General features: G+C 40.2%; 3 protein-coding genes across 6 annotated transcripts in view; 1 reads left to right on the plus strand and 2 right to left on the minus strand.

Annotated features, from left to right (window-relative positions):
- dsx (doublesex) overlaps window positions 1-3,738 on the minus strand; it is a 43,107-nt gene extending 39,369 nt beyond the window's left edge. Inside the window, exon 1 of one of the 2 annotated variants that reach the window (XM_064691115.1) lies at window positions 2,408-3,738. In XM_064691115.1, coding sequence (XP_064547185.1) covers window positions 2,408-3,428 — 1,021 coding nt within the window. In that variant the 5' untranslated portion in view covers window positions 3,429-3,738. The remainder of the gene's footprint in view (window positions 1-2,407) is intronic. The other variant, XM_064691123.1, reaches the window with a different exon arrangement.
- nxf4 (nuclear export factor 4) overlaps window positions 1,300-21,069 on the plus strand; it is a 74,374-nt gene continuing 54,604 nt past the window's right edge. For 2 of the 3 annotated variants that reach the window (XR_010437244.1, XM_064691099.1), the window contains exon 1: window positions 16,770-17,198. The gene's annotated coding sequence lies outside the window, so the exon portion shown is untranslated. Of the gene's footprint in view, window positions 1,443-12,259; window positions 12,346-16,769; window positions 17,199-21,069 lie in introns of those variants that run through there. The other variant, XR_010437245.1, reaches the window with a different exon arrangement.
- On the minus strand, window positions 17,524-20,895 carry CD98hc (CD98 heavy chain). The gene is made up of 4 exons (XM_064691072.1): window positions 20,797-20,895; window positions 19,882-20,066; window positions 18,536-19,809; window positions 17,524-18,178 (listed from the first exon to the last, which is right to left on the minus strand). The coding sequence occupies exons 2-4, from the start codon at window positions 20,050-20,052 to the stop codon at window positions 17,932-17,934; spliced, it is 1,692 nt and encodes a 563-aa protein (XP_064547142.1). The 5' UTR covers window positions 20,053-20,066; window positions 20,797-20,895; the 3' UTR covers window positions 17,524-17,931.

The raw sequence follows: 21,069 nt of genomic DNA on the forward strand, positions 1-21,069 counted from the left end.
CTAACCCGTTCGGCTCAAACTTGTTGCCGGGCTCGAGTCTCACTTTTAAGCTCGAGTTTCGAGTTTTCTGTTTTCTTTTGCTGCCCGGCAACTTTGTTGCACTTCACGTTCATTCGCTTTGCTGCCCACTCATCAGCTGAAACCAGAAAGAGCCACCACGGGCCAAACACTTGTCATTTGGCACTTGGCATCAAAGTTGCCTCTGAGATGGTGACGCTTTTGGCGCCTATGCTCAATTTTTGCCCCCTTCCTACACGATTAAATTTGTCTTGATTGTGCAGCCAATTTTAGATATTCCCCTAGACAGACGCTACACGTGCCACGGCTCAGTCTGTCGAAAATCTTGTATATATTTTTGGTGTGTTTCGATTTTCTTTTTTTTCAAGGCAATAAATTTAATTTAAATTTATATTAAATTCAGTGAAATTCTTAATAGGAATATTTGCAAAAAGCTTTTATCTTTTCTGATCTATTTTATACCATGTTTGCAAAGTAAGAGAGAGTATGTTGAATTTTCTAAATTTGGTAGATCTATTATTTTTTTACAGTTTTAGAGTCACAAACATAAAAATAATAAGATATGGCCTTCAAATTTTCACAGTTAACCTAATGATTGTCTCTTACTCTTTATCTTAATCTTTTAATAGTGCAGTTTGAAACCGACAGGCGTGTTGTTACAGTTTTAGAGTCACAAACATCAAAATAATAAGCTAAGGTCTGCACATTTGGAAGTTTGCTTACCAATTATCTCTTCCTCTTCCTCTTACACTTTTAATGGCGCAGTTTGAAAGCTACTGTCTTGCAGTTAAAGTTTGAACAAGATAATCTTGAAGCTTCAATAGTTAGCTTAATGATAGTCTTCTACTTTTACAGTATTAACAGTTACAGTTTTAGAGTCACAAACTTCTACTCTTTCTTTCACAATTTTAATAGCACAGTTTGAAACCCATTGCTTCGGAGTTACAGTTTAAGAACCACAAACATTATATAAGTCAGCTAGACTCTTTGAATTGGGTTGCTGGATCAGGCCAAGTTATTCTTCAGTTTTAATTTCACAGTTTGTAAGCCACTGTAAAGTTTTAAATTTAATTATTAATATTTTTGAAAATTTGTATTATTAATTCAAAATTAATTCTTATTTTCACAGTTATTTGCTCAGCTTTCCATGTGAGTCGAATCTGTTGACAGCCTCGATGCTGCGGAATAATTGATTATGCAATGTGTTAGCACGGAATTGGCATTTCTCACTGCGTAAACAATTAGTGGCACATCTTCTGGCCAAAAGGGCGGCCACCGACTGCTGGCAGCTGTCCAGAGCTGTGCCCCTTGCTCTGCCCTGACTCGGGACTGCCACAATAAACAACTGCAACTTGATTAGGCCTGTTGCAGGCTCTACTGCCCGACTGCCTCCATGTGTGTACGTGCCCAGAGTCGAGATGTTGGTAAGTACTGCCAGCGCCGCCCTCTATTAGTGGTTGCATTGTGGACTCTTAAAGTGACAAAACACTTAGTTGCCAGACTGACAACAATGTCGGCTGTCTGCCAAATTTTTGTCTTGCTTTCTTTTTGAGGTATTTTATAAATGAGGCATAAGTATGCATTTTAATAGATAAAATAATCTTGAATGAAGTACCAAAATACTTGATACAACAAACTGCACACTTGATATAAGCGTAAAACTGTCTCAATTGAAGTAGAGCTTGGTTTAAATATTTGTAAGTCTTCTATTTATAAATATCAGCACTAAAATTGACTTTTTGAAATAAGAATTTGGTTTCGTTTTTAGACAATTTTTGCAGTTGTTTTGAGTATAAAATTCTTGATTCCTTTTCAAAAGCATGGAAAATCCAATAATTATTTTTTAAAATAGATCTTCCCTTAATTTTTGACTGAGTTTGGGATATTCTTGACTATTACTTTTGTTGTTATTCAATTTTTTTTTGATATTATTATTATTGAATATTCATTATTATTTTTATTTTTATTATTTATTATTATTATAATTGTTATTATACATTACTCATTATTGTTGTTATTATTCATTATTCATTATTCATTATTATTATTGTTTTGATTCATTATTCATTATTATTATTGTTATTATTCATTATTTATTATTATTATTGATGTTATTCATTGCTCAATATTCATTATTCATTACACAGTACTCATTATTCATCATTTATTACTCATTATTCATTTCTCATTACTCATTATTCATTATTCATTATCATTATTATTAGTTTTGAGCCAAACTTTTGAATAGCTATGGCTTCTATTGGCCTTTAGCTAAAAAAATGCCTATATCCCACTAGCGTAAGGGTCGAAGTTCGAGCCCCCGGTTACTCGTTGTTCTTAACTTGATATTAAGGGTATTCGAATGGAAATCTTTAGCTTGAGCACTTACCCAGTGGCACATTCTTGCGTGTGCTGGACACGGAGATGGGCAGAACGGCGTTGCCCGATGTGGACGATGGCGATGGCGATGATGAGTCGCAGGAACCCTCCAGGGACTGTGCGGGCGTTGGCACCGTGGACATGTGCTGGTCAGCGCTGGTTATGACGCTAATGCCACCACTGCCGGCGCCTGCTCCACCCGTGCCGCTGCTTGAGGCAGCTGCCACATTGCTGGAGCTGGCGCCACCGGAGCTGCTGGTGGCTGCGCCCACGCTGCCGCCATGATCGCTGTGTGAGGGAGATCGGAGCGATGCCTGATGCGGCTGCGGCTGTGGCTGCTGGTGGTTGCTGTGGTGGTGGTGCTGGTGCTGCTGTTGCTGCTGCTGCTGCTGGTGGTGCTGCTGCTGCTGCTGTTGCACCACTGAGGCGACAGCGGTGCTTGCCATGTGAGCGTGATGCACATGGGCGTGCGCATGGGCGTGGCCATGCAGACTGCCCGCCGAGCCGTTATGGGCAGCGCCCAGATGCGATTGCGGCTGGGGCGGCGGGGCAGCTGCCACTGCCGTCGCTGCGGCCTGCTGCTGGTGGTGCAACACGTGTGCATGATGGCCATGCCCGTGGTGCACATGGGCGTGGCTGTGGGCGTGCGCATGCACGTGATGATGATGCCCGTGATGACTGAGCAGGGCCGCTGTGGAGCCCGCCGGCGGCGGCACCTCGTGCATGTGCAGCGAGCGCTGCTCGTCCTGCGCCTGGGCGCGCCGCAGCGCCGTCTGCAGCGCCATCACGCGCTGCCTGTCGGCGGTCAGGCGGCACTTGTCGCAGGTGCAATAGCGGTACTTGCAGTACCGCTTGTGGCCCTTCAATGTGATCTTCAGCCCGTGGTTGCGACAGCGCGCACAGTTCGGCGGCGTGCGTGGCGATATGGAGCTGCCGCTGGAGCTGGACGCGCCGCCGCACACATCGTTCTTCGAGTCGATCATGTCCGAGTCGGACATGGTGTCGCTGTTCCAATTCTCCTCTGAAACCATGCCAAATGGACAAGCACTCGGTGTATTAACTGTGCTCAATTTGTTTGCGCGTGGCGTAATCCCAAGTATTTTATTTAATTGGCCTTCAAACTTTAAGCCTCGCAACAATAATTGGGTAGCATTTTTCGATTAAATTTAATAGTTCATATTATTATATTAAATATTTTAGTTGGTTGATATTTATTAAACGCGTAATTTCTGTGTGTGCTTTTTTTTTGTGTTAATATATTTGAATAGATTTTAAGCTGATTTAAGAATTTTATTGAATTGATAATTTAATTTAATTCCGTTTTGAATAGATTAGGTATTCTATTTTTTTTTTTAATATTTCAATAAATGGCGTGGAATAAGTTATTGATGTGCGTAATTGATTAATGTTTTATTGTTTTTTGTTTTAATTATTTTTACTTTTTGCGACTTTTAAATATTTTGTTTATTTTGTTTTTATTTTTATATTAATTTCAATATTGTTGCCTGCAAAGAAAAGACAAATATTTGATTTGTTTAAGCTTTTGCACTAGATAAAGTCAATAGAAAAATATCCAAAACATTAAGAAATTCTTTAATTTCAATTTCTTTGTACTAATTTTCGGACCTGAAAGTACAACAGAAGAGTATGCAAGTTGCTTTGGACAATTTTGATTTAGGTAAGCTCTCTAGAAAATAGTGCTAATTCCGCGATGAAAAAAACTCTCCTTGCGTGGCTGCTGATGTAATCGATGGGGGCAGGCGATCAGGCGAACAGCTGTGCAATTTGGCCAATTATTCTAGAGAAATAATATTTCGTATAAGATGAAAGTTTTGCCTATTTGGACGCTGTTCGACACGCTTCGTTTGCATTGCCAAACAAATTGCATTTGTTTATTATGCCCGAAGAATTTTTCCAATATTTAGCCCAACAATTTTTCACGCACTTTTAAGCGGCAATTGTGTGGGAGCTCTATTCAAATGATTTTTCTTTATTTTTCTTTCTAATTTTGTTCTTGTTGCTAATTTCAAAATAATTCAAGCTAAAAGTTGAAATTTTTGTAGCCTGACATGGCATATGGCTGGGCAATTAAAACAAATTAAAAAATGGTCAAAAATGTTGTTTAATTTGATAATCTTTGAACGGTGTCACGCCTTTCGGCACCAAACAGAGCAACAGAGCAAATGTTTAAACAAACATCAGTTGATGTGATCTGATGTTCTGAATATCGGTTACAATTTAAAGGTGGAGCTGCCCAACGCGATCTAATTATACAGATACTTCCAAAACTTTCTGCCAATTATCTAATCTTAATTACAGTCCTCACATGTCGCATTTACTAATGAGATTTTACACGTGCAACAATTCGATGCTTCATAATATTAATTATCTATTTTTATTTGAAGTAGAGCTCAGCATGGATCTCTCACAATAGATCAGAGAAAAGTAAACTATTTAATTAAAATATTTTTGTGGAAATAATTCTTAAATGAAGTATTAATATACAAGGAAATTAGTAGAAAAATTAATAGAAAGGAACAAGTGTATTGCATTCTGGAAATAAGCTTAAAACATTCTAAATCCAAGCACAATGTTTCTCAAATTGGGGTCTGGACTTGACGCTATGATTTAGAAAATTTGGGATTAAGAATAAATCTATTGAATAATACAATTCATTCTCTATTTCTGTGTAAATGTATCCTCTGTCATTTGCTTATATGATGTGTTTAATTGGAGAAACTTCTATTCGAATATCTAGAACTAATTTAATTTCGAATCTGTGTCTTATGTTTATATGTAATACACATGTTTCACTTAGGTTTTTGCTTTACCTTATATCAAAGTATGCAGATTGAAAAGTGTTTATAATATTTATGTTATATTTATTTAGAGTTGGAGTATATACGATTATTTTTGGAATATTGAATAAACTTTTAACTGACTCTTAGACATGAAGTTTAAATTTTAAGTGTTATAAATATATATATGCATGTATGTATATATATGTTTTTGTTTAACAATTACGCTTATATTTATACGTAATAGATTATTTTATTCGTTTATTAGTTATTTATTTATTTGCAGCACTTTTTATGCAGTTAATATTGTCGCACAACAAACAAAAAATCACTTAAGAACGTTTTTTGCGAGCGATCGCCGCCGGCAAAACGCGCACGACAACAACAACAACAACAACAAGCACGACAGCGAAAAAAAACACGACAAACGATACGTGATAAAAAAAAAAGATGATGGAATTAATTCAGACAACTGAAGAAATATATGATCGATCTGTTTGTTAAGCAGGGCTTTTCCTTTATGCTTGCACACTTTGTGACGGCGGTTCGCGATTCGCGCGAGCTGAGCTTTTTCTGCTGCTACTGCGGCTGCGACTGCGACTGCGGCTGTTGCTGGTGCTGCTGTTCGATCTGAAATCTTTGGCGTGCGCAAGGCAACTCACATTGGGTCCCAAGACGCGGATGTGAAGAACTCAAAAATCGTTGAGCGCAGCAGGCAGCGAATTTCCGCATGTGTTCGTCCGTGTTTCTATGTGTGTGTGTGCGAGCAAATTTCTCTGGGTGTGTGTAATGTTTGGCTGTGTTTGCTTGGGCCACGAGTGCGACCAGCGACTGAATGCAACGGACGACGGCAACGGTATCAAAGCCCAGAGAGCGTATGACGCTGCCGTCGACGGCGCTGCATTTGGAGAAATGCTTTTGGGGGCTGTACACGGACACTCACACATACAAACACGTTTGCCCCTCTCGCAAGCTGGCAAACACACACGCAGACATGCAAGCGCGCCCTTGTACATAGGCAGCCTCACACACATTGGCTGGCTGTCACACTCTCATTGTTGTTGTTGTTCTTCTTCACGTTGTTGCTGCTGCTGCTGCTGCTGCTGCTTTCGCCGGCGCTGCACTTTGTAGTTGCTTTGCTTTTGTTGCTGTTCGCTGTTGCAGTTTGAATCGAATCTGTTTCAGTCGCTCCGCTCGCAACTTGTTTGAGTTCGCCCCGGTTGCAGTTGCATTACGCAGTATTCTTTAGCCCGTTTTGCCGGCATTTCTTTGCTTTTACATTTTTTGTTGTTATTTTGACTTTTGTTCTGTGCTTTCTTTTTCCTTGTGAAGCGGGCTTTTATTGCATTTGTTTTGATTATTTTTTCGCGACATTGGGGCGTATGAGCAATGCAAACTATAATGGACATTAAACACATTAGTTCGAGACTCGTATCAAAGTTATGTACACCTTAATATTTTTTTATATACTTAAGCTATCAATATATTCTGGGACATCTTAGGTTAATATAGCTATGTCTATAGACCCCTTCGGTCAATCTGCTGCAACACGTTCGAAAAGATCTGATTAAATCCACAAATCTTTCTTGAAATCTTTCTACTGAAACTTCAACTGAAGGGAGATAATATTGGCACTAGGAGCTCAGCAAGCTGTTCGTTAGCAAAGCTTTCACTGTTCTACACGATATGGTTTTCAGTGAAGCGATCGCTGAAAAACGTTTTGTGTGTATTCGGATTGAATACATTTTGCACTCTGATGTGCATTAGGGTGATTTATGACGCTGCACTTACTTCTGTAGACGATTGATCAGAGCAGGTTACAAAAGTATAGAGAGTGAGAGAGAGAGAGAGAGCGAGTGAGAGAGAGAGAGAGAGGTGAAGAGTTTGTTTAGCGTCTAGACAAACTCAAATACTTGTTGATAGAGCAGAGAGTGGGCTCTATTTGCTTGATAAGCTGCTGTTGCGATCAACAAATGTTTATAAATAATTTCAGTCTTTAAATAAATGGCAAATGGCAGCAGAGGAAGCGGTGCAAAGAGTTGGCGTTTTATTTGGTTAAGAGCGCGTTAATTGAGCATGAACGATTCGCGATAACGAACGTACATACTTATATAGCGCTCTTCTATTCTGCAATTTATACCCTGCCCCCTGTCCGCCCACCCCCTTTTCAGCCACCCCGCCCAAGCGAGCCACGGCAAAATGCTGTTCCTCTGTATTTACACAGGGCAGACAATCGCTTATCTCGCATGTCGCAGCTAATTTCTATTTGGACCGACTCTCCGAGCGTGAGTGGGGGTGCTCAGCGAGTGCTGCTTGGGGAGTCACAAAAAACAATTTCATTTAGTTAATTACGTGTCGAACTACCGCGTAGAGTAGTTAGGCCACGCTCATTTGGTGCGTGATCTGCCAATGGATCGACCCCATGCGAAGATAAAATAATAAACATGTCGAGCGCTACGCTTGACTGTGATTGCCAGGGGGACCAAGTCCCGGCCCGAGACAAGTGCTTGTCCAGCCCATAACTGGTTAGCGGCTTATGCAGATCGTAATGTGGACTCGATGTGGGCTGGTCTACCTTATGATTGGATCACATTTCTTTTTTTTTTACTGTCAAATAGCTAAGCAGTATATTGAAGATGAGTTAATCAGAGAAACAGAAGCCATAGATTTGCGCAGTTTTATTCTATTTAATACCCTATATACACCCTGCAAATGTGTTAAATAGGGCATATTGCAGTTGTGCTTGTCTTATTCATGTCTGTCAATTTACTATCAAAATACTCTGAGACTTTGAGCGTCTAAAATTCAGATTGGGGGATGTAACCAAACTCCTCCTATCGGATATAATAAGACCTAGAATACATTTATCAAAAATATTTTTATATTTGTTAAGCTTCGACTAGAAGCAGCGAAGTTAACCTAGAGTGCATTTCTTATTGTGTGGGGCTAAGGATCACAGTCTCTGGCAAGTATTAAGATTAGTTGTCGTTTGGCTTTAATTGCCACTCTTTGTCAACGGATCTTAGATTAATCTCTGCACTTTTATGCAATGCATTCAACTTGTTTGCGAATAGATTGCCTTAGTATCTGGCCCAGATACAACGCTAGACCCATGTGGGTGCTGGTCATTTTACTAGACCTCAACTGTCCCCATATCACGATTAGTACAGACAGGCATTTATGATGGGCAATCACTAACGTTGAGGGCTGAGGGGGCTGTGTGGGGATTGTCGCAGCTGAAGCATAACGCAATGTTTACTTACCCAAAGACTCGGCGCAAGGCGAGAAGCCATAAATTCTTCAGCCGAGGCGCGATCCGAGGCGCGCTTTCTTGCATAACCGAAGAGAGAGTTTGGGCAGAAGATTAAGAGCGGGATTGGCAACAGAGATGAAGAGTGAGAGAGAGAGAGAGAATGGAAGAGAGGGGCGCAGCTCTCGCGTAAGACAACGTGCCGCAGAGTTGCGAGTCACTATTTCGCTTCAAGCACTCGAAGGGCAGACACAGCCGCAGCACTTGTCAACTTTTTTGTTAGCATTTTTCGTTTAATAATATTACATTATTTAACAATTTTTGCACTCTTTTGCTATTTGTATTTATGGCACAAAATATAGAACGCATTTCCAAACTTAAAATAGAGATCAGACTTTGTGCCTAGTCTCGTTGTCTCGCATAAAAAGCACGCAACTATCACAAAACTATCACAAAAAACATTTACGAATACAAAGTCGAAACGGAGACCGAGACCGAGAACGAGACGAAGGCGGAGGCGAAGTGGCAACCGTTAAGGACGATCGTTGCAAGCAAACTGGTTGTGGAACCACTTTAGCATTGGCTATCGGCGCAGTTGGCAGCACGTTTTCCACGACCGGCCTTTCGACTGGCTGCACATGTGCTCTGGTTGGAATCCGACAAACCGACTGACGTCTGACGACCGACGAGTGCCGACTCCGGCCCCTGGCAGTCTTTTCTGTTGTATTTGCAATTGGTTGCAGTGCGAAAAAACTATGTGAGCGCTGCGCAAGTCGAATGCTGTATGCCCTACACTTTAATAAGTGCAGTGTAAGGAAATTTATTCCTAAAGGAAACGTAGCATCGTATCCAAAGGAAAGGATCTAAAACAGAACAGAATCAGTTAATCAAAAATAAATTTTTATATTGTTAAAAAGCAATTTAACAAATAAAACAATTTAAAGAAAAAGTTTATTAAAAAAAACGAATCTAAATGGAAATATATTTTATAATAGACGTGTGTTGATTTATCAATGTTAATGGAGATTGAAAAGATTAACTTGATCTGATATAATTTAAATAAAATTATGTCTTAATGTTGACAGTGTTGGAAAGCTTAATGCCAAATCCAAATTAATATTATTAAAATTAAATGAAGTCTTAATGTTAACAGTGTTGGGTAACTTAATGCCTACTCCAAGTCGATGGACCCCAAAGCTGACTGCGTAGCACAGACAAAGAGATGAAGTTTGTAGTGCGAGAGAGAGAGAGAGAGAGAGAGAGAGCGAGAGATCGGCAGAGAGCGCAATATTGCACATGCATTGCTCTTATCGGCTGTAATTCTGTCTCTCTTTATTTGCAGCATCTCTCTCAGAGAGAGAGAGAGAGAGAGAGAGAGACTCTGAACAGCATTATTGCCGTACATTGACGTCTACTACTTGATTTCTCTCTCTCTCTCTCTCTCTCTCTCTCTCTCTCTCTCTTTGCCAATCTGAATCTTTCGTGTGCGCCTTTGCAGTCGGCCTTTGATTTAGGTCGGTTCAGTTGATCGCAATCCCCGAGGCATCTTGATGATGCGACTGTGAAGAATTGCGTCCATTGGATGCCCACTAATCACATTTTAAAAGCTTCCTTCGTTTATCCCAAACTGTTGCAAATTGCTGAAACATCTTCTTACGACACTTTCTGTATCATTTTTATTGTTCTCGCAGATAAATGTAGATGCAACCTGTGGCTGCCCTTTAATAAATTGCGCAATTAATGCATAAATTGAACAAATTATTGAGTGCTTCCCTTGAACATTTATTTCTAGTGTTAACAACTCAACGCTTCAAATTGTATTTAGTTGTTCATTTATTTGTTGTTGATTTACACTCAAAAGAATATATATTTACTTCTGATGGAAATTTAAAATTAATTTTACAGATGAGAGAAGTGTGTAATATATTTGCAGAAAGCAGCTCACGGGTTTTAGGTTCAATATCCAGCTTAAATTCCGATTTTTCCGGTATATTTTGAATGCTTTCAGGGACTTTTACTTTAGAACATTTTTAAGCTTAATTATAGCCTTGTATTTTTATTATTATTATTATTATATTATTATATAATTATTTATACTCAGTTTCTTATATTTTAATTGATTTCTCTTTTTTCACAGTGTATTTACGAGTTATTTATTTCGAATGAATTTTAATTCATGTAGTTCCCATTGTCAACAAAAAAGTGTGAACTTCTTCTTTAAGGAAGCACCAAAAATTTGTCGGCTATGCGAAAAGTTTTCCCCCTCCTGTAATTCAATTAGCGAAGAGCGTGCCGCAAGAGCATTCTGCAGTCAAAATGTATCTGAGGGATGCGCCGGCGAAACCCGTTTTTGCCACTCGAAGAACGTGGCGAGAAAAAAACTAAAAAAACTAAAAAATAAATAAGAAATATTCAAAACAGACCGGCAAATATTTATTTATGATTTGTGTTTGTGAGAATTCTCTCTGTTGCTCGCTCTTTTGCAGCAACTCCACACCCCCTCCCCCCCCCCCCCCTCCCTCTGCATGTTTTATTTTTATCAATTTGGCCGCAAGTCGTGCAACGGTGGCAATCGCAAACATTTATACAAATTGACGTTTAGCTGTCGCCGTTGTCACCTCAAAGCCGCACAGAAACTTACACGTAGTTGCCCCCAGAACAAGCCCAATCCCCCGCCACCTCCCCACTCAGTCACCTCCACCCCCCCGCTGCTGCCCGAACGCGTCAGCAGAGTAATTTGAGCTGCCAACCGCAGAAGCCGGCGAGCGAGAATGGATCTGACGTTGACCCGTGTTCGTGCTGCTGTCTTTTCTATACCCTGTACATAGATTGAAATAGGGTATATGCATTCTGTTTACTCTTCGCCTAGAAGCTATCCATGTTCGAAGGGTTACGAAGGCTACTCTTAATACATAAAATAGTTATTTGTTTCAGACACAGTTTAACAGGCGCTGTTACAGTTTTAGAGCCAACTCTTTTTCGCTCTTCAAACAGAGTATTGATTGGTGGATTACAAGCTAATAATCTATACTTAGCAACCTTTTACAGGGCATCTGCTAGTCAACTACCCTCTCTCTCTCTCTTAGTTGAGCATAATTGTTATGGGTTTTGCTTGAGTAGTTAGTACAAATTGTTAACTAGTTGCTCGGCTGACAATTACTTTGACATGAGAATTTAACACTCGAACGCCGCTCGAACTTGGAAATCCAATTAGACAGCATGTGAAGTAAGAGATCAGTCAAAGAATGAGTATAACAGAGTACTTTTATTTGTGACTTATGGACTATAATAGAGTACTTCATTAGTTTAAAATTAAAAGTATGCAAAATGCAGAGATTTTTTGGCTCCCTACACACTTCTACTATATAATATATACTTGGCTCATGGAAAGTCTTAATTGTTCTTCCTGATTTCTTCAATCTTGATTCCAGATATATTGACCTATACGAGCCTGCCAGGTTCCTTACATACTGCTACTATATCGTATATAGCTCTATAGATAAAATCGCTCGAAAAGTTTGTTTTGGCATCGAAATTGTATTTCCTGATTCCTTGATCGAATTCGGCCATCTTCTATATGAAACTATATCATAAACCTCTAATAGGAACAATCTGTCGTAAATAAATGTTTTGTATTCATGCACTTTTGAGCTTTTTGTCGGTAAGTGTGTTTTATCTTTGGTGTGTCAAAAATGTATCTTTTTTAGTGCTCACTTAATTTTGTTTATTTTCCAAGCTCAAACTATTTGTTCAAAAATATTCCAAGCCAATATAGTTATATGCTTCTCTTGCTTCATCTTCATTTTATTTCCAGGTGATTATTTGGGATCATTTGCACCCAATGGGCTCCACATTAAAATTGATTACCGGCGACACCCTTAATTGGACTGCATTTTGCGCGTAAGTGAGAAATGATTCTGCTTCCTCTTCTTTTTGAATGCGTCAAGTGATCTTTAAATATTTAACGCGCGTTTTTTTGTCGTTTTATTTGTTGCTGATTTGCTGGCAAATTCGTGGCCTGTGCAAATCAAAGTAGCGCGAAGCCCAACAAATTGGGCTTAATGACAAATTGGGTGCCAAAAAACAAGCCCAGGACTCGAGAGTCCATCAAAGATGCGCAGTTAAGTAATTTAAGGCACACGATCCGAACGAACAACAAACAAACAAAAAAACAAAAAGATGCAAGCACAGAGGATGCAAGCGCAATCTGCATATAAAAGACGGCAAAGGACAAAACCTTTTATAAAACCAAGCGAACAACGGTGGGAGGGGCAGAGGCGGGTTGGTGGGTTGTGAGGGGTACGTTAGGAACAGGTTACAGAGTTTTGAGCTGAGGCACATTTGTTCATACTGTGAAGGCTCTCTTGGGTGGACAGTAGAGCTGGAAAACAATCGATGGGACTATCGATTATATCGATGTATTTGGTGTTTTGACAACTATCGATAATTCATTGGGAACCATCGATGATTTCGAGGTTTTCCCAACTCTAACACTTTTTGAGCAAAAAAAGCGACAAGTAAAATTATTTTACATGGAATCATTTATTTTTTTTGGCCTTTTATTGGAAAATAAAATATGTAAAAATTCGAATCATCACGGTCGGATGCTATTATTATTTGAGGACAATATTTCGAAAAACCAATATAGCCGGAAGACCTGAAGACATGAATTGTATTGGAAATAATAAATGTTTTTTTCTTTTTATATAAAGTGTATATATTCTTAATCAGCATCAACAGCCGAGTCGATCTAGCCATGTGCGTCTGTCCGTCCGTCCGTCCGTCCGTCCGTATGTAAGAACGCAAGGATATCAGAACCTATAAGAGCTGAAATTTTAGCTGTAGGTCCTCCTAGGCCCCGTTTCCAAGAAATTGATAAAAATCGATATCGAAATCCTGTTTTTTGAGCAATTTCGGCAAAAATTATGAGCTAAGGTCACCAAATTTGACATGTAGCTTCTAGAATAGTATATATATATCAAGTATCTTTCATTTTTTACCTATCGCCTGTCGAAAGAAGAGGGTTCAAGGTATCCCCTAGTCGGGAGCTCCCGACTAGAACCTCTTACTTGTTTTCTTTTTGAAAATATCGATACTTTAGATGTTTTGCTTAAAAGCAATCGAAAGCATCGATTGCCTCAGATATCGATGTTTTTCCAGCTCTAGTGGACGGGGATAGTATCAAAGGATGCATCCCTTTATTTTTTCTATGAACTGAATCCTGAAGTGAACCATTTCCGATTTCTGGAGTCCACATTCGCAGAGTCTTCACTGTACCACACTCTATTGGAGTTGGGTTCGAATGGCTTGTGCGAGTAATTGACGCTTGCATGCAAATTGAAAAGCAGTCCGGAACAGGCGAGGAGGACCTGAACGGCCAGCCGGATCCGGAGGAGTTGGAGCCAGCCGGGAACTGTCGATGGGAGTCTGATTGAGCGCCAGGCTGATGCATTTTAAAACAAATTGGCACAGTTTGTGAAAGTGGACAGTGTCGGAGTTATTGTTGTTGTTGTAGTCAATGTTGTTGTTGTTGTGGCATGTTTTGTCACTCAATTAGATGCAACTCATTTAGTCCAAAAACACATTTGGCCGTCATTTGTGTGTGCACAAAATGTTAATCAAAGCCTGATGGCTTTTTTAGGCCAACTAATCAGGCTGCCCGGCGTCGATTGTGCGAGTATGCGGGCGGGGGGCGTGGTCTGTCCAACGTTCGCTCCAATTAATATGCAAAATTTATGCATGGGAAAGTTCAAAAACAAACAAGCGACAACAAGAATGGGGAGAGCAAGGAAAAGGGGGAAAATGAAAATGCGAACGCGATAAAAAATCGATACAAATTAGCTGCGAGGTTGTTGTTGTTTTTGTTGTTGTTGCTGTTGTTGTTGACCAACAACATGTGCTGCATATGTGGCATATACATTTTGGCATTTTTTATTGTTGTTATTTTAACCCCCGTGTTATAAAATCTTCAATAAACTTAAAATTGAGTTAATAGAAAAGAACGGGTGGGCGACTAGTAGATGCCCTGTACACAGCTCCGAGCTGCCGTAACATGCATTCCGAGGTGCCTCCAATACACGCTTCCTACCATTCCATACCAAAAATCTATTCTTAAATAACTTCCTTGTTTTTCATGCGATTCGTATGTCATTTTCAGGAGCTAAAATCTGGCATTCAATTAAGTGCACATACCAAATTTGGTATTTATAACTATTATATTCCTCGAGATATGCTTAAAAAACCTATTTTGAGCGTCGATATTTATCGATCTTAGGAAAATTTGTGTGAGCTATCGATTATTAACATGTTTTGTGCGATAGTCAAGAAAGTATATTCCAATTGCAAAGTCTCCAGATCTTGCAGTATCTGAGATATGCCTAAATCGATATTTATCGATCTTGCGAAAATGTGTGTGAGAAGTTAAATTAACTTGTTTTGTCTGTTAGTCAAGAAACTATATTCCAATTTAAAGTCTCCAGCTCTTGCAGTCTCTGAGTTCGTTGGGCTCAAGCAGACAGACAGAGGATATATGTAGCTATATCTAAAATCTGCAGCTGCTCAGCAATATATATATATATATATATATGCCTTCGATCTGTTACATTCATTTGCAGCACTGCAACAAACCCCATTTTTCCCAGTTTTAATGGGCATAGCTTATACAGATCACACTTGATATAATCTGTATATAGACTTCCGGTGAATGTCCCGCCCCTCCCCCACGCACTCCCATTTTGGGCTGTTAATGGGTTAAGCTTTGCGCCTTGCGGGCGCTGGTTGCTGTTGGGGGTTGCATGTTGCAATTAAATTAGTGCGGCCGGTCGAGGGGGCAGGGTTTGTTTGGCATCTGCGTTTGATGGAAAAGTTGCTGCGACAGAATAATTGCAAGTGCAAGTGCCGGTTGTATCTGTATCTTACGGATGCTGGGGCAGGCACAAATGCACAGCGTGCTAGCCAAAAGTTTACCAAGATGATGATGATGATGATGATGATGCTTAGGATGAAGATAATGAGGATGACCTGCGCAACAATAGTTTGCATCTCACAGCTCGCAGATACAAATGTTAAAGTTTTTCTGATTATACTCTGTGTAAAAGGTGAAAAGGGTATATTAGAATCTATATCCATATCTATATCCTTATATATCTATATATATATCTATATCTATATCTATATCTATATCTATATCTATATCTATATCTTTATCTATATCTATATCTATATCTATATCTATATCTATATCTATATCTATATCTATATCTATATCTATATCTATATCTATATCTATATCTATATCTATATCTATATCTATATCTATATCTATATCTATATCTATATCTATATCTATATCTATATCTATATCTATATCTATATCTATATCTATATCTATATCTATATCTATATCTATATCTATATCTATATCTATATCTATATCTATATCTATATCTATATCTATATCTATATCTATATCTATATCTATATCTATATCTATATCAATATCTATATCTATATCTATATCTATATCTATATCTATATCTATATCTATATCTATATCTATATCTATATCTATATCTATATCTATATCTATATCTATATCTATATCAATATCTATATCTATATCTATATCTATATCTATATCTATATATCGATATACATAGAGCATTGCGCGGTCGGTTGCACTTCACGGCAAGGTTTTCACTGTTGTTGTTGTTGTAGCTGGTCTGCCGCAATCAACTGCATTTCATGTTGCGGTTGCTTCTAACAACTTGCCCAAGCGGAGGCAAGTGTGTGTGCGTGTGTGTATCTAATCACATTAGCACGTGCGCATATCCTTTTGGCCCTGTGGCCGGGCAGCTCCCCAGGCTGTCATTGCCTAAGCTAAACTAAAAACATTTTGGGCGCTTTGTTTTTGCCTCATTTCGCTTTGTCGATTTTGATTATTTGTCTGTGGTTGCGTTCGCCTTTTGTTTTGCTGGCTTTTCGGCAACTATTTGGAACTCAAAAGTTGGGCGCCCCTCCGTCCAAACGCACACTCACGTATGCCAATTGCGTTGCAGTTTCTTTCGTGTGGTTCAAAGTTTTCAACAAAGGAAGACAAATTTAAAAGTATTTTGTAGTTTGGGAAACTGCCGACGGTTGGGCGCGCAATTCAAAATTTGCACGCGGTGTGTGTCTCGGCTAAGCATGTGCATATTGACCTATATATAGATTGGCAAAATAACAGTGCAATAACAGCAGCTGTTACTGCACAGTGCTGGCTGTTAATAACATGTCAGTGCAGTGTTATCTCTCGGCAGACCATATGATTTTTGCAGACGTACAAATTGTGTCCAAAACTACATTTTACGAGAATGTACAACAAACACCGCGTAAGCAAGTGCTAAGAAAATTATGTTTAAAAGCAGCCATAGCAATTTTAGCGCAACTTGTCAAACCTAACAAGCACGTGCATGATCGCACAAAAGCTTGGAGCTGTGCTTATATTATTTGTGTCGTGTGTGGGCCTGCATAACAAACTGATAAAAAGAATCGGTAAAGTGCAACTACATATAAGAAGCGTGCTGCAAATTAGTGATTTTGTGCAATCAAATCAGTGTTAAATATAGTTAATGGTGCATATAATTATAAACACAAGGGACCCAAGCATATAGACGCTGGCGGCTCACCGCAGCAGGCGCTGCGAGGCAACCTGTGTTTGTTATCATTTCGTGGCGGCCGCAGCGAACGTCTTGTGTTACCAGGATTTTACATGGGTAAGTGGTGGGGTAGCCTTTGTTTATGAGCTCGCAAAGAACATTCTCATAGGTGGCCGTTCATATATTAAACAATAAGAAACGTGGCAACGCGATTCTGCATAAAATTTAACAGTGTTCGCCGCCCTTCTGGGCGTTGCCAATGTTTTGTTTCGAGAACTCTCTGGCCACACGGGAAAGATACCCAGAACATCCCAAAAGGAAAAAACTATTTGTTTGAAATTTTCTAATATACGCAATACCCCGTTGCCCATATGGCACGTTTCTCTAGCGCATCCCACGCTGCCCATCGGCCTTCGACCATGTGTGCAGTTAAATGAAACAATTGTTTTGAAATGCAAGCAGTGAATATTTATTTTTTATATTTTCAAGCAAACGGCTAAGAAAACAATTTACGCATTTATATTTTTTGGGTAAGAGTATTTTTTCTACGCAACTTGAACTTGTTTTAGCAAGCGTTTAAAGTTAATACATTATTTTGTATAGTTATAGCACAGTGAAAGCCCGTTTAACGAACAGTTTCTTTTGGTAAACAAACAAGTTTTCTAATACAATTAGTTCGCTCAATTCCCGCTTATTAGGAATATTTTCAAAACTATCTGGAATACATTTTTAGAATTTCGAAATTTTGTATGTTTTTCAATATTTGGCTGGACATCTCTTTTAGGCGAACATCGTCTGTCTTTCCGCTCAAAGAGCTTTCACTGTACATGTATATAATATCCTTGGTTTTTTACTCGCTCTTGACCGGAACATAGGTCAAAACGATGGTCGAGTGCGGTGCCACCTGGAGCTCATTGAGATTGATCTTGGTCGACTGTGCCACCTTTGTGGCATTGCCGTTGTTGTTGTTGTAGTTCTCACTTAAATATGAGACGGTCATCTTGTCGGGCAGCTTGTGATCGGCGGTAAAGTTGCTTAAATGCGGCGAATCGGTGGGATTAAAGATGACAAAGAAACCGGGACTGCCAGACTTGATTCTGTAAATGGTCAAGAGATTAGAAAATTATATGAGAAAAAGGAAAAAAATTTAAAAAAAAAGGCACAACAATATCTAATGAAATATAGCTGATAATTAGAATTCAAAGTTCTTTCTGAATGGTACTAATTAGGCAGGGATAATTATAATAAAGGACGAGGAAAGTCTCTGCTATAAATTGAATAGAAAGTTCTTTCACATTAATTGCTCTCAAATTAATTATAAGATGAAAGAAATTCCGAGTTTATAGTTAATTATGCCGAAATACCTTTGCCTTTAAAATGTTAGCGTGAAGAGTGAAAAAGTTGGATTAGTTTAGATATATTTGATAGAGTGCTTGGGGTTTTGGTTATCTTACCTGGAGTAGGCAATGAGCTGGTCGACCTCGAAGACCTGCAGCTCGCCGTGCATGTAGGAGGGCGAGAGGCGCAGCTGTTGGATTTGGCTGTAGGTCGGTTCACTGACATTTGCATACTCTATGGAGTCGACGGGCACAACAGGCACGCCGGGCAGCAGGGACATGAACAGGGCCAGTGCGGACGGATGGGAGGATGTGTCCACGTAGACATCGGCAAAGTTCCACTGCAGCCAGCTAGTGTTGGCGGTGTCCATGAATGTCTGCTGTAGCTGTTGCTGCAGCTTCTTGTTTGTCTTGGAGGAGCTGAGCGTACGTATGAACTCGCCATACATGGGCAGATCAATGCCCAGAGCGCCGCCCGCTTGGCTCAGCACGTAGGCCTCGGGCCGTATAATATCCTCGGCCACCGAGAGGAATGCATCAGCTGAGACATTTTTCACCATGCCCAAATAGTCGTAGAGCACATCGCCTAATCCGCTCTGGAATGTGGTCTGGCTGTGCGTATAGAAGCCGTAGTCTACCATGTTGAGCTCCTTGGTGGTATGCGAGATCTCCTCGTCGGCCAGGTTATCGTTGATCAGATAGAATTTGGTATTCTTCAGGCGGAAGCCCTGCACACCTAGTCCAACCAGATGTTGTAGCACGCCGCCAAGTTCTCGTCGCACCAGCGTCGAGTTCATCTTCAGATCATAGTTGCCTTCCTCGAACTGTGACAGCACATAGCTGCCCTCCAGTTGCGTCCAAGCGCTGCTGTTGCCGCCCACCTTCTTCCAGTTATTTGGCGGCTCGTTGCCCGCGGCTTTCACCCACACGAATGCGGCGCGCTGCTCCTCATTGGCCAAGGCATCGCGCATTAGCTGGGAGCTGTTGCTCACATAGTTGGGAGTCAGGTCGAGTATAATCTTGATGTCGGTTGGCTTGTAGAGATCCACGAGCTGTTTGATTTGTGCCTCCACATCGGGTTTCTTGACCTCGTACGTCTGCCCGGCAGGCAGCTCGTAAATGGCACCCGATGCAAATAGTTTTTGGGCGGCTTGAACATCCTCCGGCTTGAAATCGGCAACATGGCCAAATTTGGCGTGTAGTCCCCGCTTGTACCAGGGCAGTGGCTGTGGTGCGGCACACTTGGGTGCTCCAATTATGATCAGTATGGCGCCCACCAGCATGCCCACCCAAATGGCCCAGAAGCAAACAAAGAATATCCAGCGCAAACGCACCCAGAACGGATCGTTGGCGTACTTCAGCAGCTCCTCCTTGCTCATGCCAGTGAAGGACTGTGGAAATTTGAATTTTTGGGTGAGTCTCAACGTCTCTCTCTCTCTCTTTTTATCCCTTCTCGCACTCACCTGCTTGCCGCCGTTGAGATTCCCAATATCTATCTTCGCATCGCCATTTTGATGATCTCCCTTGATAAATTTGACCTCGTCTCGACGCTCCGCTAGCTTTTCATCGGCTGCGCCGGTGCCCAACATTTCCTCATCGGCGCCATCGGCTACAAAACTCTCTTCTTTTACCATCTCGACTGCTAAAGCTGTTGATTAAAGCAAATAACGGAAATTGCCATTCATTAGCATCAATTGAATTTGTGTCTGTGTGCGTGTGTGTGTGTATGAGCGAGTTTTTTTCCCCAACAGATTAGCGTTGCCAGTACTGCCTATTTCCAGTCGAATCCGATTTTAAAAAACGCGCTGAGCAGCAATTGTAGCTATTTTCCCGCTTATTCTTAACATAAAATTCAGCTAGAAGTAGCTTTTTTCTTTGTTCCTCAAATGTTGGCATCACTTGTAAGATCGACGCGTGCATTTTTTCGCATTCGAGGTTAAGTCATTTTACAGACACGTTCATGAAATTTTGTGCGAATTCCGAGCATATTTCTATAAACTATCTGCTTTCACTTCATTTACATTTTAAGTTCTGTAATTCCCTTTCATTTTCTGTAATTCCCTAACATTTTCCCCTTTAAGTCGAGCGACGCTTTGCTGACGTCACTCGCTTCACATTTCTTCGTTTTGAGCTGTGCTTTTTTTTATTAATGGAAAATCAATACATGCAACACATTTCCTTTCCCTAGACGCATTCTTGATAAGACCACATACGCACAGCACAGGCTCTCACACATCTACATATCCACACACACACACACACACACACACACCCCACCCACATTTTTCACATTAAATGCAGACATCTGTGGATTGTGTTACATCAGCCAATGGGCGTATGCACTGGCTTTAGACAATGGCTTTAAATTTCATACATACCTTCTTGATTGTTTTTGTTATGTGCTGGCAATCTTTCTTCTGCAATTACTTTGTAAACCTCCGTAGACTCGGCTACTGCTTCTTGGTTTTGTGCGACAACTGTGCGAGTTAATTGCAAAAAAGTTTCTATGAGTATGGCCTGTTGAAAATGTTAGGTAACATAACAGCAGCTATTACATTTACAGTAGCTGTACTGTTACTGACAGAGAGCATGCAATTAACATTGCGCTGTTAGGTTTGATAAAAACTTCTAGACAATGCTGCAAATTAAAT

The sequence above is a fragment of the Drosophila montana genome, unplaced genomic scaffold, assembly GCF_035044405.1.
Source record: "Drosophila montana isolate Dmon_TW-CO22-7 unplaced genomic scaffold, ASM3504440v1 contig_1505_1, whole genome shotgun sequence".
Taxonomy (NCBI): domain Eukaryota; kingdom Metazoa; phylum Arthropoda; class Insecta; order Diptera; family Drosophilidae; genus Drosophila; species Drosophila montana.

Excerpts from the sequence above, each read along its gene's own strand:
- CD98hc (XM_064691072.1), bottom strand. The coding sequence starts at position 20,052 with ATGGTAAAAGAAGAGAGTTTTGTAGCCGATGGCGCCGATGAGGAAATG. Across the intron at positions 19,810-19,881 it reads ATCTCAACGGCGGCAAGCAG|TCCTTCACTGGCATGAGCAA; the intron begins GTGAGTGCGAGA and ends AAATTTCCACAG. Across the intron at positions 18,179-18,535 it reads CAGCTCATTGCCTACTCCAG|AATCAAGTCTGGCAGTCCCG; the intron begins GTAAGATAACCA and ends GACCATTTACAG.